The sequence below is a fragment of the Mauremys reevesii genome, linkage group 10, assembly GCF_016161935.1.
Source record: "Mauremys reevesii isolate NIE-2019 linkage group 10, ASM1616193v1, whole genome shotgun sequence".
NCBI lineage: Eukaryota > Metazoa > Chordata > Testudines > Geoemydidae > Mauremys > Mauremys reevesii.
In genome coordinates this window covers 35,410,016-35,431,642 of record NC_052632.1, presented here as the reverse complement: position 1 = coordinate 35,431,642, position 21,627 = coordinate 35,410,016, and the positions used below count along the sequence as shown (strand labels likewise).

General features: G+C 38.7%; 1 protein-coding gene across 5 annotated transcripts in view; it reads left to right on the top strand.

Annotated features, from left to right (window-relative positions):
* SCAPER (S-phase cyclin A associated protein in the ER) overlaps window positions 1-21,627 on the top strand; it is a 354,496-nt gene that overhangs the window by 189,643 nt on the left and 143,226 nt on the right. For all 5 annotated transcript variants that reach the window (XM_039490831.1, XM_039490828.1, XM_039490827.1 and 2 more), the window contains exon 23: window positions 861-987. In XM_039490831.1, the coding sequence (XP_039346765.1) occupies window positions 861-987 (127 nt within the window). The remainder of the gene's footprint in view (window positions 1-860; window positions 988-21,627) is intronic.

Below are 21,627 nucleotides of genomic sequence, written 5' to 3'. Positions count from 1 at the left end.
GATCATCTTCCCTTTCCTGTCATTCTACCCATGCCACCCCCACTGTGAATGCTTCCTGGCTCTCCCTTCCCGCACTCATGATGTTCAGACTCCTTGCGATCAATTTCAAGGTCCTGCATAACTTCCTTCCTTACTTATCCCTACTTGGTTCTTATGTCATCCTCCCACATTCATGCTGCTCCACCAATGAAACCAGCTCCATCCAACCTCATCTCTGTATGCCACAGCTACCACCACACTTTCTTTTTTACCTCTAATGAATGGAATGCCATTCCTGAACTGGTCTGTAAAGCCACTGCACTCTCTTCATTTCAGTCTCCCCTAAAAACCCACTTCTTAAGAAACTAGTTAAATTATCTCCTGTTTTATGTCCTTTACTCTTCTCCTGAGTGAATTGCTCATCTGTGTGGAGAGAGATAATTGAAAGCTGGGAGGAGGAGGCAAAAGAATACTGGAACTGAAGCTGGGAAAGACAAATTGGTTGAATTGTGGAGGAAGGATGCAGGGAATTAACTGTGATTAACTTAAAAAAGACAGCAGCAGCAGCAAACAAACAGGTGACTAATAAGTGCTTATGATTGTCCTAATCTCTTTACTTGAATGTGGCATCATTTCCCCCTTTCTTCATCTCCTTGTCCTTTTTAGAGTGTATTCTTTCTAGGCTGGGGCTGTCGTCTTCCTCTGTGGTGCACATTTTGGATGCTACTGCAATATGAGTAGTAATACTTGTATGTAGATTTTTCTTAATTGTTTTAGTCAAATTGAGGTTCATTAAGTTTCAGTAGGTATCTTTGAAATTTTACTTGAATGTAACTTTTTTTCTCTTTTAACTCATTTTTGTCTTTTGTTTAATGTTGAAGGTTGCAGCGATTAGCAAAAGATCTTCTAAAGCAGTTCCAAGTACAGGATAGCAGTTCATTGGCAAACAACAAGGTTTCTGCTCTGGACAGGACTTTAGGAGAGATTTCTCGTATTCTGGAAAAAGAGGTATTATTTATTACATAATTAACTTATGGAATGCACAGCTTAGTTGGAATCAAGAAAGCATTCAACATGTATGTACATGAATATAGGGGTTATAAACGTTCCTACTTCAGGGGGTTAGGAAGAAACTTTCCATATAACCTAGTTGTTACATAATTGACCATTCTGGAGATCCCAGCTCCTTCCCCGGATGCATCTGATACTGACCAGATGCTCTTCATAAAAAAAAAAAAAAAAACTTTTTACTGTAAAAGAAGTTACAACAAACGAAACATGACTTTATAGAAAACTATAATTTGATTTTTTTTGATTTTTTTTTACTGTTTAAACAGATTTTTCCAATAAAACCTGAGATACGGGGAGTACATTTCTTCCCTTTTCTTACTTTTGTGAAAGTCCCCGCCCTTTTTTAACAGATAAATTAAAGACCACCCCTGCACACGTGATTCATATGTACAGTGATTTTCTCTGGTAATTAGATGAAGATGAATATTGTTTTTAGTTTTGGATAGCAACAGGATTACATAAGCTTTCTGTGGTTTATCAGTAACTTTAGACATGTGTATGCTGTTACCACAAGTAAACGAAGTTTAAACAGATGGATTTGACATGGATTTTTTCCAGTTGCTTTTCCTGATATTTTAGAATACTGCCAGATTTAAGTAGGGAGCCAGCTGCAAGTCTTATGAACCTGAATAAGTAACTACATATCTGCCAAAATGTGTAAGTTGATGGAAGTTAGAGAAACAAAATTTTCTGTGACCCAGGTCACAAAGTGTAATAGTATGTTATATTAAATTGTGGCAAATACTCCTTCGCTTCAAGTTCAATCAGATTCCACAAATGCTCAAATAACAATATTTAAGTCCTATAGAAGTCCTCCACTCAGTGCTTGTGCATACCAACCATGACAATTATGGATTGGCAGTCACAAATATAGACTAAGGAAAGACTGTGGCCTAAATTCCTAGATATACTTGTTGTCCTCTGAATGCAACTGAGGGGGCTGAATAGCCAGCCACGACTCTTCGATTGTGAGGCCAGTTCTGCACTGGTTATAACCCCAGCATAGGGTAGAGCACCCTTGGCTGTGGTGCTGTTTGAGGTATTTGAATTCTACTGTTTGCAGGCTATTGCTCCCTTTTGTGCTCTCGCTCTGCCCCCCACAGCTGCACCAGCTTGCATTCATTTACATCAGGAGAATCCTTAGGTAGGAAAATTCAGCAGCTCTCTGGCTTATTTACATTGCCAAATAAATGAGAAAATCCAGCCTTGTGACTCTTTTGTTCCCTTAATCTGTATATATTTCAAATGACCATGCTACGTTCACAATAAGCTTTCAGATTCACTGGTGGACTTGTGTTTTTACTTTTTTAGCACAGCAATTCTCAAACTCACAACATTCAGTTTAGAGTAGTTACCGGTAGTATCTTTTAAGCCTCTCTCATTTTCCTCCCTCTTGCCCATTTTTGAGAAGCAATTAATGCAATGATTACATCGCCATAGGAATGGTTGCCATTTGTGTTTCCTTTCCCATCATGTTAGAAGGTTAAAATGACATCATGCTGCCTATATTACCAAGTATAGTGGCTCACAGAGCTCAGGAACAGACTGCTTGGGTAAACAGTACTGATGGTTTTCAGCAAAAAGGAAAAAAACATTAATGTTATTATTGCTGTCAAAGTGAAATTGAAGTATAGTTTATATTGCTACTGATACTCGCAAGCTCAGAAGGAAGTATCCCATTTCTTATTAGAAATGTTAGAAAGAACTGAAGTTTGAAGAGTTCTCTTTAGTTTGCCTTTTTTTTTTCCCTTTGTACTTGAAGTGAAAATTTTCACTGGTTGAAATAGTACATTCCAGTTAAATAATTTGCCTATATCTTCTTTTAGAGCCTATCCAAAATACACTGAAGTCAATAAGTGTCTTTCCATTGATATCAGTGGGATTTGGATCAGGCACTTGGAGAACATGGGCTAGTTCTCCTCTCCCTTGCATCGTGTGTAGTCCTTTACACCTCTGCAAAATGAGTGCAGAGTAAAATACTGTCAAATCAGCACTTTGCACAGGTGTAAATAAACGTGCAAAGCAGTGAAGTCTCAGACCTGATATGTTGGGTTGTTTTTTTGGGGAGGGGTGAGGTGTTCCGCTGGCAAGCCTTTTATGTTTCCCTTGTGTTTTACTGCATGCTATATGTGGCACATTGCAATGTAAGTCACCATTCTACAGCATAAGTAATGGCACTTACGTGAGCCAAATTTTGTCTTAACACCTTCTGCAAACCCATTGAAGCCAATGGGCATGATTCTTATTTACATTGTCCGCTTTACACAATTCTGGCAGTGTAAAAGTTCCTTAAATGGATGGAAATGCCCCATATAATATCCACAGTGCAGAGAGCTCCCCTGGCTGGTATAAAACCAGTAGAGGGGCTCTACAGTTGACCTAACCCCGGTAAGCCTCAGCGTGTTTCGGTAGGACATCCCCCCGCCCCCCCGCTGAGCCCGTGGCAGGGTCCTGTGGCGCTGTTAGGGGCAATTCTATGGACTCTGGCCACTAGGCCGTGCTACCCTGTAACCAGGGGCAATCCTATGGACTCTGGCCACTAGGCCGTGTTGCCCTGCAACGAGGGGCGTGAACCCTCACAGGTGCCTAGAAAGTCAGTGGGACTCACAAAGCTTGAGTTAGGCACTCAGACTCCATGTACAGTGAATGGAGGGAGATAGGCGCCTAAGAATGGGATTCACAAAAGCTGGCACACTAGGTGGCTCCCCACTAAGATAGCCAGTGATGGGAAGAGTAGATGGAACTTTGATTCTGCTCCCTCTCTCTCCAGTCGGCAGCATAGTATAAGCCAAGACAGTTTGCTTCCTCCCTAAAGGAAACAGGGAAACCAGGACAGTGACGGACCCTTCCTGGGCTGCTGCAGAGGCTCAGAGCAGATCATGTAGTCACTAGCCCCAAATGGCAAAGTTTATAGTGAGAATCTGCCAAGCACACATCCCAAAGAAAATATTAACAAAGTGGTGTTACAGTGAAGAGACAATGATCATACATACTCCTATTTAAAGAAATACCAAGTGATATATATATGTCCTAAGACATTTCTCCTAGAATATTATCTTAAAAGCTGAATTATTTTGTATGACGTACAAGTACAGTTCTAATAAATACAATCATAATAAATTGTCTGTTAACCATTTGCATCACCGAGCCTGACAGTGAAAACAAATGGTAATATTTTGAAGAGTACAAAGAAAATGTAATATAAAAATAGGCTATGGAATTTACAATATTTTGTTCAGAAGGAGCTTGTATGTTTTGTAGAATACAGCCATATACACATAACATACAGCATAAAGATATTAAGAAAACCTTTGAGAATCATTAATGGGATCTGTACAGAGTAGAACATTTCTGCGGGTTCCATAATTCTTATTCTTAAAACATGGTCTTTAAACTACTTAAAATAAAAAGTGATTTCCAGTGTAAGTATGTCAGCATCACTGAAATATTTGTGAGCCCATCATTGTTCTAATAGCACAAACAAATAATCATGGTACAAAAAAACCCAGCTCACTTCCCCACAGCTTGCATATCTTCTTTCAGATGTAATCATCCAGACGTGTGCGTGTGTGTGGTGGACGTGGAACTGCGGTATAATAATCTGAGGGTTGGGAGAATCCAGGCAACGATTGCTGTTAATATGATTTGTCATCTACAAATTATACTCTAACTCTTTATTATTCTCTTCTGTCCTCGGGTGAATATTATTATTATTAATTCAGTCTTTAGATATATTTTTACCTTAGCTGTTTAGAGAAAGGAACAGTTTTCATTTTGCTTTATATTTTTTAACTGCAGAAAAGGTAAGATTTAAAAACTTTTAACTAGGGAGAAAATGGAAAGTTTTATACCCTATATCTTAAGAAAATATTTCCTTTTGTGCAAAACTAAGTTCTGTGTTCCATCCAAACACTTCTGAATTTATTCCAATCAGATTTACTGAACCCTATATGTGAGAGTATTATGCATAGCCCTACTAGTTAAGAATAGCTGGGAAGTGATGCATTTAAAAATCCATGAGAAGAAATGAGTGGTGTTGAGATTTAGACCTTACATAATAAATTTTAAAAAATTGTTGGGACACTTGGGATCTCAGCTACCCTACCAGCGGTAGTAACTTCAGATGTCAAAGAAGTGAATTCCAAAAGCTAATGACTAATTCCATTTCTGTAAATGCGTGGTGTTTTTAAAATATTGATTCTGCTGTTCTCTGGCAGCAGCTCTCTCTCTGCTATTGCTGGAATTGGAGAGAGTGCACATCCAGCAGCGTCATCGTGATACTGATTTTTCCTGAGTGTGGAACTAGCCGCCAGCTGTATGTTTTTGCTGTAGTGCAGAGCCTGATGGCAATATGCCAGCTCCTGTGTATCTTATTATTAAAACAATCCTTTAAAATTATACAAATATACCAGATTGCAGGATACTTGCTGCCTCAGTGGATCGGATGACATATGGAGCCTTTCAGCAGTCAGGCACTGGTTGAAACTGGGCTCCATGTCAGTAGTAACTATCAGAATGCTGTTCAGTGGCCTTTGTGAAAAAGTTGATGGATGCGGTTCTGTTTTGTCCACTTATGCAAAAGCCACAACCACCACAATTGGCCATAATTGCCCTCCATGTTGATAGCTATTTTGAATTTTATAGCCTCCACTTCTTTTGCATTCATAAACAGTACCAAGCCAACCAGTTTAGGTTAGTGCATGAGGAGAATCATTATGGCAGTGTGAAAACAAAGGAAAATCTATCAATAATATAAATGCAGTGAAAATAGCACTTTTCTTCCTGTGGCTATATTGGCAGCAGCATATCAGAGTAATGGCATTTACTGAGGCAGATTTTTCTTATGATTTTTTATGATTTTTTATTATGAAATACCTTGTCTGCTTGATAAGTTGCAGTTGTGCATATATGAATAACATTTGCGCCCTTCACCCCAAATAAGCAGGGTTTGTACAATGAACTTGGTGTTTGTGTGTGTAAGACTTGGAGGGGGATTGTGCATTTGGTAGCGTCAAAACAACTTTTACATTTGATGAAGTAGCAGCATTTCCTCATAGATGCAGACCTTGCTACCATTATTCATGCCACTTCTAGACTGGACTACTGTAATGTGCTCTACATGAAGCTAGTGTAGATTGCAGAGACCCGCTTGCTAGTGGATCATCTCACCATGAGCATACAATACCAGTGCTCGGCTATCTGCACTTGCTGCCTATTGGCTTCCTCACAGGCTTTTGTGATTTTTACCACTTTTTTCATTCCCCAGGGAAAACCCACAAAAGCTCTATGTAAAAAAATACAGAAAACATACTATGTGATTTACTTTCTAAGCATATGTATTCCTGAAACACAAAAGATCACACATACATTGTCCAAAATGAAAAGCTTGCATTTTTGTAAATAAAATTTAAAAAACACAACAATTGATTCTTCAGTCTATAGCTAGTTATGCCCTACCACTCTTTTATATCTGTCTTTTGATACCTGTAGATGTTTACCAATGTATTTGTTGTTTCTGCACCAAGCATATTGCATAGTTAGGTACAAACCAATCTGAACATGCTGAAAACATGCCAGAATGATGCAGTATTTAAAAATTGATAAAATCCTAAATTCAAGTGTCCTCTGTCACTTTATTCCACAATTTCCACATTTTGATGCAACAAACTATTGTACAGCCTCTTTCACAAACTTAGATTTGGGATAAATATCTGGATCTTCAATTTTAAATTCAAAAGCAGAAGGAAGAAACTCAAGATTTTTATCAACTACAATCTCCTGTTTTGGCTCAACAATTCATTTTGGGGGGCGGGGGCTCACTCATGTTGACCAAGTGATGAAAAGGTTCTGTAGCTTTTCCTAATAATTTTTTTATTTTATCCTTGTGTGTTTCAGTACTTAGTTAATTAGATCAAGCCAGATTTCCGCTGACACTGTAATAATAGTATAATCTGCCTATAATCTGTCAAATTCCTGTGAAACCTCCTTCAGTTGTGTTTGCGATTTTAGTATCTCTGTAGAATTCATTGTTTTGTAAAATGTGTGCTCTGTTTTGATCAAAGTACTTCTTGTATTCATTGCAAATTTCAATATACTTACAGTAGTTGGATGCAAACATAGAGAAGCAATTTTCCTGAGAGTTCTGAGTGTTATTGACAAGTGAGGGCAATAATCCTCCTTTTCTTTTTTTTAGGCAACCAACTATGAACCAGATAATGGGTGCAAAAGAATGTTTAAACTTTCACTACTCCAGAATGGAGGTGATGTTAAAGAGATACTGAAAGTCCATAAATTATTTAGGGACTTAAATTATCATCACAATTGCATATCCGTGAGGATGATGCCTCTGAATGTGTCCTACTTGCAGAATCATCACCTGACTGTATTATATTTATCAGCTGATTTTACATTTACTACAGTTACAATAAGAAACAGCCACTTAAGGCCAATCTACATTACCGCCTAAGTCAATCTAACTTGCATCACTCAGGAGTGTGAAAAAGTCACCCCCGTGAGCAACACAAATTACAGTGACCTAAGCGCTGTCCACATCGGCGCTATGTCAATGGGAGATGCTGTCCCGCCAACATAGCTTCCACTTCTCGCGGAGATGGAGTAATTATGCTGATGGAAGAGCACTCTCCTGTCGGCTTAGAGCATCTTCACCAGACATGCTACAGAGGCGCAGCTACGCCGATGTAGCGCTTTTAGTGTTGACCTGCCCCTAGTGAATTCAACCCTGTGCATAACTAAAAACTGGAAAAATAAGATGAGCAAACCAACTTTATATAAAATCTTATCAGTTATCCTGCTACCTTTCAGAAATAGCTACATTCTAAGAAACCAAGCCCCCTCCCAGTTTACACTCCACTTACTTCAGTATCCATTCATCCACTCCCCAATCTCTTCAATATCCACTGATATTTGATTTTATCTACTATCTACTACCCCGTTCTCCAGTCAGTAATAGCTCCTCATGCTCCCCTTCCTCTCTAATGCCAAGGAAGTTCTGTAACTTTATTGTTGTTTCTTAGTAGGCCCAGCAAGAACCTTAATATTTCACATCATTTCACTTTTAACTTTTTAGAATGGTGTTCTTTCACAGATTGAAATTAGAGTCTACTGTTTATAATTGAAAAATTTTAAATTATGTTCTTATGTGATTATGTCAGATATAGAAGTTCTAAAAATGAAAAAAATCTTCAAAAGTTTGTTGGGGGTTTTCCCCTCAGAAGAATGGGTTTTTCACAGTAGGAGTTAAGGCGTTAAAGTTGATTTTTAAATTAGCCTGAATCCTGCCTGCCAGAGAGATTGTATCTCTTCCTGTGCAATAGTGATATATATAAGATCACCAGAAGCCCTTGAACTGGAACCTATTTTGAAGGAGGCTGTGGCAGAACATTCACCAAAAGTGCCCCTTGACTTCAGAATTCAGTCCCGAACCTGCTCTGAAACAGCACAAATGTGTTGACTTTTCAGGACATGCTTCAAAGCTCGTCTCTTTGAATAGGCCTTTAGGGGAAGATTGAAGGTGTGTGGTGGGGGGATTTTGTGGAGGAATCTAAGAGATGGGGAGATTTTGATATGCAATGTGGTTTTTTGCTGACTAATATTATGTATTGGGGGGGGGAGGCTTTTCTGTTTTCATTGTTATGGACAGTTTTTATTGTTCTATTAATTGATGGCATGGTGTCTAGAACCATAGGCTTTTTTTATATTGTTTAAATCAAAATAAAGTAATAAGCATAAATTCTCTTCCACAGAATCCTATGTCCTATTACACAGTTTTCTACTCCCTCTGGGGACAATATTGTTCAAGAGATCTTCCAGCAATAGAATACACTGTATATGCTCTCCAACCAATCCTTAGAAAATATCACTTGTGAGAGGCAGTTTTCTTTCTGTTTCACATCTGTAGTCATAGAGAAAAAAAACTGTCTCACTTTGCTGTACACCATGCAGACTGCAGGCCAGCTGCTGCCCAGTATAATCAACACAGAGTAAAAATTATATTGTATCTTCTTATTAGGGTCATGTTTATCTAAATAGTGAAGATTGACTGTGATACACAAACATTTTTAAATCAACCCTTCCTCCTAGTATTTTACTGTTTACTCTGAGCTGTTTAACTAGTTTAGTAGTTTTCTTGAAACAATTTATGCCATGTTCTCAGTTTCAAATTTTTATCATAAGAAAAATCCATTTACTGTCACTTCCTTTCAGACTGTAGTAGTCTAATCATTGTCTTATGAGTATGAAAGATTCCATGATACTTCTGTGTGTTTGTCAGGTGCTTAGTACTATGCGGCCTTCGGATGTTCTTGCATAAGAATAACCAGTAATTATGTTATTACATACAACCTTTCATCTTCAGGAGTTTCCTGAAAGTGTTCTTTAAAAAAGACACATGAAGTACAATTAAACATTGATTATCAACTCTGTATAACATTTTGTTGCTAGTAGGCTCTACAGTGGGGAAAGGAGAAAGAAAAGATACATTTGGTGGAGTTAATAGGCAAGGTCTCATTTTTTTTTCTTTTTCCAGGCATTACCCTGCCACCAGTGAAGTCTCATTATTTCTGAGTGTCCTAATCAATAAGGTCATGAAAGATTGATTTTGGTAGCTGTCAGTGTGTTTATGACACAGATCATATATAGTCATTTATAGAAGTAGGTTGTAATTCTCTTGTTAACTTGTGAGTCAAGAAATCAGCGGACACATCTTGCATGTCAGTGGGTGGTGAAAAGAATCTTGATGGTGTCAGTCATTGACTGAGAGGAGGAGACTGACACTGTTAATTGAATTTCCCCAGGGAGCATAAAAATATACCATGATATAGGGGGAGGAGTGAGGGAGTGGGAACCACACAAGCTGTCAGTGTGTGTGAGCTGGTTACATTGATTTACCTCTGCTAATGGCCTGGGTTGGATAAAAAATTGCCCTAAGGGAGGACAGAGTTCACTACAATAGCTCCTTGCCACTTACTAAAAGTCTTTCAGACTTACAAGTAGCGACATTAAAAAAAAGTAAAATAAAATAGTTCTCACAAAGCCCTTTAAAGGCATAGTATAAACAGTTTTCATGCTGAATGTTTCTTCTGCCAGCAGTTCATATTGATTGAAAGAATGTATGTTCAAGGGAATCAATGCTGTATTTCAACCTTAGGATTCAAACAGGTAGCTTCTTAAATGCTTTTCCTTAACTTTAAAAAGTAACAATGAGGGCAAAAATATTCTTATAATCTCATCACTGAAATAAAGGATTTTTAACACCATTTAAATAAAACTTTCAGCTGCTATTATTTTAGGTAATAGTAAGTAAATATAAAAATAAGTAAAATGCAAGAATCTTTCATTGATTTTTGTTATACTCTGGAGAATGTCTAAATATCATTACGCCATTTAAATTTTTCCTTACTTTCTTTTTTATTAAATTCTATAATTTTTAAACCATATCCAGTACAATATTTGTAAAGACATTCCCTAAAGCAAAAACATATATATCGCTCTTTCAGCTGCAGTATAATGTGGATCTGCTTGCATCAAAACTGTGACTTTTGTAGCATGTTAATATGAAGTTAACTTGTATGATGCAGAACTTCTGAATAGACAGAAACGTACATTAAATGAATGTGAAATCTCAGTACTCTACTAAAAAAAAAAGTGTATGTGTGTGTCTACTTTCTCCAGCTATGAATCACAAAAGTAAAACCTAAACTTAAACGGTGCTAAAGAATAAACTTATGACTTATAAGTTCTTACTGGATATAACCAGGATGGACAGCTGCCTTATTACACTAGATATTTTCAGTGCTCCTCTCTGCTGCTTTCTGTAAATAATGTCAAACAAACTCAAAATTCTAAAAATCGCTGTATGTTCCTAACATTTCAAAGTTTCATCCAGTGAAAAAAAGCTAGGGGAGTAAAGTTACCAGTCACTATATCAGGAGTTCTCAAACTGGGGGTCAGGACCCCTGAGAGGGTTACAAGGTTATTACATGGGGGGGTCACAAGCTGTCAGCCTCCACCCCAAACCCTGCTTTGCATCCAGCATTTATAATGGTGTTAAATATATAAAAAAGTGTTTTTAATTTATAAGAAGGGTCGCACTCAGAGGCTTGCTATGTGAAAAGGGTCACCAGTACAAAAGTTTGAGAACCACTGCACTACATAAACAAACTGTAACACTCAGACTGTATAGACCATAGTATTCTTGGAAGGCAATTCATAGTTTTTATGCAAATTCACATCATGACTGGCAGAAACTCTGGGAAGAAATTATATAAGCATCAGTCTCTCTCTATCTATATGCGTGGGCATATAAACATAAAAGAGAAAACACAGTAACGGACACAATAAAGGCAATAACAGATAAGGCTGGCTTGAGATTGTGTGCAGCCCCCAGTAAACAGTAATATGTGGCCCCGCCCACCCTTCACAAGATCTTGGAAACTATATCAAGCTTAAGCTCTCCTTCTATCAAAAGCCCCCCAAAATCACCAGTTTAGCTGATGCCAAAGAATAAATTCCAAAGCCCACTGAGATATAATTGATGTTTGAGACCCCATAGACTGAAATGTCTCTCTCATCACATAACTTTTTATTTTAATTTCATCTGTTTAGCCATTACGGGCCTGATCCTACATGTCTCCCATCAAAGGCAGTAGGAATTTTGTGTGTGCAAGAAATCCAGAGTGAGGCTGTACATTTATATTAAGCTATCTTATAAACAAGAATTATCTTTGTTAAAAGTACACTTTCAGATTTGTATTGTGATGCACTTTGAGAAAAAAAAAATTTCAGTTGGCAACTGACATTTACAAGTAGACCTGGCACCTCTCAGGTCATATTGCTCATCTTGTGCTCATATTGGTCTATGCCTGCTTTATTACAGCAGTGCGTGGGAAGAGGTATGCAACCCCTTTGTGACCTTGACTAAGCACGTAAGCCATTACCCCCTTCTCGTGCTTCCATCTCCTTGAAGTTCAGAAAGTAAGTTTTTTCTCTCCAAGGTACCCAGCAGTGGTATCCCCAGTTTAACATTCACTGCACACAAATTTTTAAATTATCATAAATCACTGCAAAGTTGATTTGGTATTTCTTAAATAGAGAAAATGACACAATGAAATAGCAATTAACTTATCTAGGTTGAGGCAACAGGAGCGCCTCTAGACAGACACAATTATTGTTTTACAAAGTATGGAAATATTACCTACAGCCCAGACTAACTGTTTCTAAGCCTAAAGGCTGATAGAACTTCTGTCCACTTGTCAGCTTAAAGTTTCAGCATATCTCTGAAAGTCTGTTGTGCCATGTCTCAGCAAGCTTTGTGTACTTCCTTCTTAACTCAGTTCTTCTCTAGGCTCGTACCAAAAATTCTGTGTAGACAAATTTAACTGTATTGATTTAGAAACAATATAGTTAAATCAGTGTAACCCCCTAATGTGGCCACAGTTATACACCACAGAATAAAAGTGTTTATATACCCAGAGCTGGCATAAGCAGACTAAGCAATTGCTTAGGGCCCTGAGCAGGTCAAGCGAGCTCCCTATTTGCTTTTTATTATGTGGGCAGACAAAAATATTCCTGCTTAGGGCCCCCAGTTGGCTAGCACTGCCTCTGTACTGCATATATAAAAACAGTTTATTTCACCACATTACCAGAAATAGGCTGTACCAGTAAAGGCACTTTATACTACTGTAGCTCCATCCACACTAGGGATGAATTTACTAGCTCAGTTCTAACTCAATATAGTTAAATCTGTGCAAAAACTGTTTGCATCTTACTTCTTTCTGATTTGAAATAAAACATTTATCCAGATTCATTACATTTTGGGGAGGGACTTTGTGATCCTTGGTGTCCCTGCACAGTACTGAAGTGTTTTTTCCCTATTGACTAATCATGGTTAACTTTTGATATAACAAAGGCATTTCTCATATGGCTTGAGATGAGATGGGTTGTTTGTTTGTTTGTTTCTGTTTAATGCGATTTACAAGAATACTGAATTGCAGAGGAAAGTTTTGCCCGTTCCACCAAAAGCATTTATCTAAGGCAAGGTGACCAACAGGTGGCTCAGATAAAATCTCATTAGAATCAATTGGCCTGAATTTCAGTAGCAGTGAGTACTCAGAACTCTAATTGAAAGCACCTAAGACTACATCATGTAGGCACTTTTGAAAATCTTACCTTGAGGGTGCTGTTTTCAGTTGAAATCAAGAATATTTAAAATGTCTGAGGTGAGAGCATGGATCAAATACAGTATGAGATTATTTTACATGCAGATTCAAAATATATTTATCCCGAAGTTGATTGTTTGTTTCATAGCATGATTTAACAGAAATGAAGATTATAGAACTTCGATTGCCTGAAGGGTAAAGAAATGTTTCAGTTTAGGGCTACATTCTGATACATGTGGCACATTGCTGTAACATATTAGGGAAAATAATCTAATGTGCCACATACGCTGTATGCACTGATTTTTTTTTCCCTACTGCCTTGGAGATATTTTCTTACTGTGTGTTTGCACAATGCCTAGCACTGTGGGGCCCTGACGTCAGTTGACGTTTCTAGAGATTACCAAAATACTACTAATAAATAATAATTATACATATAGTTCCATATTAAAGTTGATATTAAAACTTGAGGATGGTGTAACCACTTAGTCCACATTTATTTCTTCTTTGTACATCATTAATAAGAACTGTACATACGGCAACACAAAATTCCAGTTACCTATTTTTCAATTACCCTACTAAACTTAAGAAGAAAATAATTTTGTACTGTTTAATGTCTTTCTCCATATAGGAAGCAGATTTCAGAGAAGAAAAAATATTCCCCTAGTAATGTTTTATTTTTTCTATTTCAGAAGTGTTTGAATCTATATATTAAGTGCCTACACTTTTCACTTTTACACTACTATTTTCAAGACTGGTGCACATTTATGACCTCTAAAAAGTGCTCCCCCAGTGGCAACTAATAATTTATTTAGTGTCAAACAGCATTTTTGTTTTCTTGATTTTTAGATAAATTTGCAGCTCATTGCTGCACCAGTCATGATGTCAATTATTTACATTCCAGTAAAATGTTTGTCGTAACTTTCAAATACGGGGGGACTATAGACAGACGGTGTTTATCACACTGCAGAGACTGTCAGAAATGGTTGGCCTCAACAGTACAGCATCAGATCCAGTATTTACAATTTGATCTACAAACTGTCAGGCCTGTTCTGCACAGTGACCAGTTCTAGTGTGACAATTAATAGAACAGTTTTTAGTGGGTTCACCAGGTTGCCTACGTATAGATTTCACTGGAAACTTGCTTTCTCTTGACATGGATCTGGCCACAAAGATGACAAGAAACAAAAGCAATAGTGTAAAATTAAAAACTGATGAGATACTTATTCGTTAAATTAATCTGTGGCAAAAGTAAGGTACAGAACAGAACTAGCATTAAGTGGAATAAATCTTTTTAGTATATATTAGACTTTAAGCCATTTGTAGTGCTTAGAACTAATGTTTCAAAAGATCTTGAAGAGGCAAATGCTATCTACTATAACTGTTATAAGAATAGAAGAGGGTAGTATTGGGAATTAGGCACATTTGGCTCTGGTGGTTCAAAGAGGCTGTAAAGCTGGGATAAACATCTATGCTGGGATTCCCATAGCAGAGGACTATTGAAATGGCAAGGAGCTCCTATGCCAACTCTGACACGTGTCTCCCAGCTCCAACACACCGTTCCAGAGGGCATTGCCAGAGGGATGCACTCTGGTGATCCACACCTGCCAGAATGGCCGCTTGGAACCTTGGTCTGCCAGATATACCTAAGTTACACCAGAGGTCAGACTAGTCCCCAGTTGGCTCTAGGATCAGAGAACTAAAAGTGGCAGAAAGCCCTCTTTTCCCCCATCTCCCCTCTTTGGTCTTGTACTGAACTCAGCTCAACCTGTCCCCTGGTGTTTGTAGCTCTGAAACCATCAAAGAGAAGATTGTATAGGACATCTCCCAACGGTTGTTTATTAAAACAAATAAAAGGAAGTTCTTCACGCAGCACACAGTCAACTTGTGGAACTCCTTACCTGAGGAGGTTGTGAAGGCTAGGACTATAACAGCGTTTAAAAGAGAACTGGATAAATTCATGGTGGTAAAGTCCATAAATGGCTATTAGCCAGGATGGGTAAGGAATGGTGTCCCTAGCCTCTGTTTGTCAGAGGATGGAGATGGATGGCAGGAGAGAGATCACTTGATCATTGCCTGTTAGGTTCACTCCCTCTGGGGCACCTGGCATTGGCCACTGATGGTAGACAGATACTATCTGTCTACCATCTGCCCCGGTACGGCTGTTCTTATGTGCAATGGTATTCGCTACTGAAGCTAATGCATAACTTGTTCAGAAACACAGAGAAGCCACTTTTCAAGATGGTCTGAATTCACAATGTCCTGCATTAAATTCTGGTTCTCCTTATGAAATTATTTTATTTGGCCTTTGCCTGAGGGTGAGGGCAACAGATGGGTTTGTTGAGGGGGTCAAGAATGGAATACTCTTTCCCCAGTTCAGTAGCAGAGCACCTCTGCAGCCAAGCCACAGTCACTAGCTAATGAGTTGGGGTAGCATCTATGGTCCCTAGCCCCATCCCCATATGCAATTTGTCTAGTGTGTGTGTTATTAACCTGGGCGTTGCAATCCTCAGAAAAATCACAACCACATCAGCAGATCACAACCTGCTTTCCCTTCCCATGCTGTTAAATGACAGGGATCCTAAGCAGGGTCCCAGTATGGAAAAGATTGAGAACTATTGGTCTAGTGGATTTGCCCAGGTCACAGACACACTGGCCACACCACACCCGTTCCCCAGTCCCACCTTCCAACTGTCACAAAGAATGCTCTACTCCATGCCATGCTTGGACTTGAAAAGCTTCCTTTGTTTCCTAGCCTCCCTAAGCAGCACCACCATACTGAGTATTGGACCGTTGGCAGCTGCACAATAAAGCCAGTAGGATTTTCCCTCTGAGTTTGTATATGTGCATACATATGTATGTGTGCTGGAGGTTCCTGAACCATTCGCCACCTCTCCTCTCCATATCTATACAGCATCCCATCACAATCTGCCCCATAATATACAGCCAGACCTATTAGAATCGGGATTTCAGAGTACTGGAGCTGATGGCACCTGAGATCTCTAATGTGTATACAGTTTCTGTTAGTAAACCTCTGCCTAAAGAGTGCAGGTTACAAGACTGATTTAGCAAAAAGCTATTAGAGATGGCACAAAGACACGGAAATGTATGCTAACAACAGTTAGCTGAGCTATCATATTTTACTGTGCCACTATTTCTCTTTCTCTACCTGACTACAATTTAAAAAACATGATGTAGTCATGTAAAAGTTCAATAGACAAGCAAAATCCAATAGGTATCTTTGTGATAGAGCAGGGGTTCTCAAACTTCATTGCACCGTGACCCTCTTCTGACAACAAAAATTACTATACAACTTCAGGAGGGAGGACTGAAGCCTGAGCCCACCTGAGCCCTGGGCGGGACCCCAAAGCCTGAGCCCCACCACCCGAGGCGGGATGACCATAGCCAAAGCCTAAGGGTGTCAGCCCAGGCAGGCGGCCTGTAACCTGAGCCCCGCTGCCCAGTGTGAAAGTCCTCGGGCTTTGGCTTTGGCCCCAGGCCCCACCAAGTCTAAGCCAACCCTGGTGACCCCATTCAAAGGGGGTCGCAACCCACTTTGGGGTCCCAACCCACAGTTTGAGAACCACTGTGATAGATAATCATTCTCATGCTTTATAACCTTGAAATTTTGATTCTCTGCTGTAGCCTGGGTTGGGGGCCGGGGGATTGTTTTTGTTTTGCTTCATTTTTAAATCTCTCATTTCTCCACTAGAGGACAGTACTAGCAGAAACACTTCACAAATATTGTACTTTGAATCCTTAAAAGTGATAGAACTGCCCTCAAAGGTAAAATTTTGTTTTCAAAGGGGAAAATTCATGCACATTTTCATTCACTTAATGTTGATTATAATTATGATAATTTTAAATTAATTATTTTAGACTTTAATTCTGAGAAGGTATTTTGTTTTTAAAATTAAGCCTGATACATTTAAAACAGGAATTATTGTGTGCAAATGATTATATATTAAAATGCTGTTGTGTTTTTATATTTGACAAGCTTTAAAAAAAAATCTGTGGTGGATAGCCAGAAAGACCCACGTGATTGTCATGCACTAGACATTCATCTGGTGGCAAAATGTTAAAAAGATAATGTTTAGATGGATGTTTCGGGGGGGGGATATTTTTTGCTATTTTGATATATTATATCATATCTGTAGATGCTACAGTAATTTGTGCTTCATGTGTTAACCAGAAATCTTTGTGATGCACTTCAAATAGCTGCTCTAAGTTTCATGAGTTTCCTAGTTGTAATGAAAACTAACAATATTTGCATACCTTATACAGTCCCTACATAATGAAAGTCTTGGTTCATATCAAGATTAAGTCTTTTCTTTAGTTAAATATATCAGATGTTTAGAGTAGGAGAGTGTCAAGTAAGTTCCCTGGTATCTCTGAACAGTTAAAAAAAATATTTCTGGTGCTGTACTATACTTGCATAGATGCCTAAAACTAGTTCAAAACAGGAAGAAGTGTCATGACTCCTTGGGATCAGAGGTCTGAGTATCAGATTTTTAAAAGGCACCGTTTATAATGCAATTTATAAAACATACTGATTAATGAGACTAATGAATACATGCTAAAAGCTCATGTTGTCATGCAAATTTAATTAGGCTGCCTGTACGGTGCAATGAGATGAAGTGATGGATGTAAGAAGAAAAAAAAAAGAATTAATGATGGACTTTAAGATTGTCCTTAACCTAAGAACAGCTAAGGCAGAGCTTCCTGTTCTGTTATGTGTTGCATAATTCTTAGAAAGTCTAGCTGAAAAACTTTAAAATTACTCTTTATTTGGAAAATGTTCACTAGCTGTCAAGCAGTGCCACTCACAGGCTTGAAGTAATATGATAACATTATCTTTCTCAGAAGACTGTAGGAAGGAAGTGTACCAAATAAAGACATATTCCAGTGCCTGAGGAGTACAGAGTACAGGTTAATAATCCTCTCTAGTCCAGTTCAGTGAAATGTGGTTCTTTACTGAATTGAAAAGTATCATCATTTTGAAAAGTACACTTGGGATCAGACCCATTAATGCTCTATATTTCTTAGAAATAATGGTGGTGTGGCTTATAATAATTTCACAGGGGTTTAATCTCTTCTGAATATGCTAATGTATAGTAACCATTACTGGGTCTATTTCTGCTCTGTTATTTGGATATCTCTCCCATTGACTTCATTAGGAGGGTAGTTGAGAGCAGAATGTGGCTTGCTAACTGTGATGGCATAATGTATTTATATAAAGGAGGGAACAGACTCCATTGGTATTACAGGAACTTGGAAATATATCACAGTAGACTAAATTCTTCACTAAGGTATACGAGTGTAAAAACAAGCAAGTCCGTTGATTTCAACCCTGTTTATCAGGACAGATTGCTGCTGAGATATATGGCTTGCAAACTGATATTATTGCATGTTACCTAAAGTATATGTTGAGAATTTTGTTCTGCCATGTTCTGAGACGTTCACAAGGAGAATACCTATTAAGTAAATGAGAGAGCCGTGCAAATCTACATTGGTGCTTAACTTATCTCAAAGCTCTTCCATTTTTGTGATGGTAATATTGCCAAAAGGATGGGAGGTTGTCAGAAATGTAAAAATTTTACCCCACTGACACAAGTATCACCATTAAAAGTGTCAAATGTTTAACAAAGTAGAAATACTATGATGATTTACATAAGGTTCTCAAGTACCATGATAATGGGAACAACATAAAAACCTAGACCAGGGGTAGGCAACCTATGGCACAAGTGCCAAAGGCGGCACACGAGCTGATTTTCCGTGGCACTCACACTGCCTGAGTCCTTGCCACTGGTCCGGGGCGCTCTGCATTTTAATATAAGTTTAAATGAAGCTTCTTAAACAATTTAAAAACCTTATTTAAACTATTGTTGTGTATAAAGTAGTTATATATTATAGACTTACAGAAAGAGACCTTCTAAAAATGTTAAAATGTATTACAGGCACACTAAACCTTAAATTAGAGTGAATAAATGAAGACTCGGCACACCATTTCTGAAAGGTTGCTGACCCCTGACCTAGACACATAGATAATCAGTGTTAACCATTAGTTAAAGAGCAATTATGCAATGGTAATATTTTCCTAATAATATCTTAGTATAATTTCTAAAATTTATTTTTGGACATACAGAACCAAATTTTCAAACAATTAGCCCCATATATTCATGCACAGACACTAGTAAGTGCATTTTTTGACCATTAAAAATTATGCATGCAAGCCTTAGTGCTTGAAAAGTATGGAAGCAGATATTTGAGTATACAATGAAAGTGATATTGTGGCCCCTGTGAACACTTTGTCCCTAAACGTTTTTGGTGAATAAGAAATATTTCATTATACGTTGTGTTAGGAGGCATTCCAGTGCAAATTCTCTGTTCTCTGTAACAAAAAGAAGTCCAAGAAAAAGCATTCAAGGTTAAAAAAAAAAAGTATAGGAAGCATGAGAAATCCAATGCCTCCTCATCTTTGAAAGGAGGAGGACTCTGTACTATCTCCTGCTTCTTTTCCATTTCTTGAGAATCAAAAAGGGTAGACTGTTTAACTCAGAGGAACAGGATAAGACTTATAGAGCGAGTACAAACCACCATAGACATCTTAAATCACAAATCTATTCAAGCAGTTGTCCCCAAGATGGCCCACCTAAAATATGAAAAGCAAAAGGAGAACTTCATCTACAGTTTCATGATCCCTTGAAAAGATGATGGATTTAGAAGAGATCTAATAATCACAGCTGTCACAAATTATACAAAATCTGAAACAGAAAAATGCACTGTATTTGCAGTGGCAGAAAGTATTTATTCACATCAAGAGGACTGCCACTCTGGCTGCTGTAGTGGACCAAGATAAGGATCAATCACTCGAGTGCTATTATGACTCACTCCTCTCATGTTTTGGTGCCAAGAAATGTGTAATTCCTTATGAAGCATCCTTCTTATAGATATGCTAAACCTGAGGCTTTGTCAAGGCTCAATATACCTACATCCAACCCTGTGTAATTGGCTCATAAGTCTCCTGTTCTCCCTGACTTTTGTGTAGCATTTGTGTTATGATATAATTAGGGCCCTACCAAATTCACTGTCCATTTTGATCAATTGTATTGCCAGAGGGTTTTTTAACTGTTCAATTCCACATTTTCAGCTCTTTACATCTGAAATTTCACAGTGTTGTAACCGTGGAGGTCCCAACCCAAAAGGTACCCGGAAGTGGGTCTGATCTCTCCCTTCCTCCCCCACCCCCTGAGCAGCCATGCAAGGGAAGGACAAGTCCTATCTCTCCCTAGCCCAACAGGGACTCACAGCTAGGAGCCCCCTGGCTGGGGCACTCTCAAGAGCAGAGCGGGATCGGACCCACATCCAGAAGCCTCCTCCAGCTGCAGGAACCTCCAGGGCTGGAGCATCCTGCTGCAGGGGAAGGCACTCCGAGGTGGGTATGATCTCCCCTGAAAGCGAGAGCGGCTGTGCAGGGGATGGACAAGCCCTCTCCCTCCCAAGCCTATCCAGGACTTGAAGCTAGGAGCCCCTGAGCTCAGGTGCTCCCAGCTGCAAGGGAGGGAATCAGATTTCACAGGTAAGGGCTTATTTCATGGTCCAGGTTTTTCACGGTCAAGGTTTTTCATGGCCATAAAATTGGTAGTGCCCTAGATATAATCTAGTTTTCTTTTCATCCTCTCCTTTGCTCCACTGTGGTGAGACACAACATTTGATTCTACACTAGAATGCAGACTCCATTTCCAGACCCATGTAACCTGGGCACCATTCAGTGAACTTTTAACTTTCCATAGGGAGCCTATATAAGGTCATCAAGGATACAACTGACCTGAGCATCCTTCTGTTTCCCAGTCGGGAAAAGAAGAAAAATTTTACTCACAAAAGCTATAGGAGTTACAAAACACCTTTTTATTCCTTATTTTCTTCTTAAACCAGAAGGCACTTCTCCTTATGCCAGACAACTAAATCCTCCTCACCTCTCCCCCAAAGAGCCCCAATTTTCATCAAAGGCTTGCCAGTGCAGATCAGTATGTCTTATAGAAAGGCTGAAGTTTATCCTTATTGTGTGGACCGTTTCCACCATGGACATACATACCTTAGAATTACCAGCTGAGGTTATTCAGTAGAATTTCCCTGCTTCTCCTGTTCACAACATACTTTCTTTTCTCCATCTGCAGCTCAAAAGGAGCTAGCTCACCTGCAAAGGATCTACAGCTTGTTAAACATTGGAGTTATTCACCCATGCCTCCATTGTACAGAAATTTAGAGGCCTGCTCATATTATGTCATATGGTGTCATAGAGGACTGGGGGTGTTAAGCCTAAACTGGATCTGTTTTTCCTCTGCCCTTGAATAAGGAAAGCCAAATTTAGGGAGAAATGCTTGCCATTCTGATCCAGGAGTTC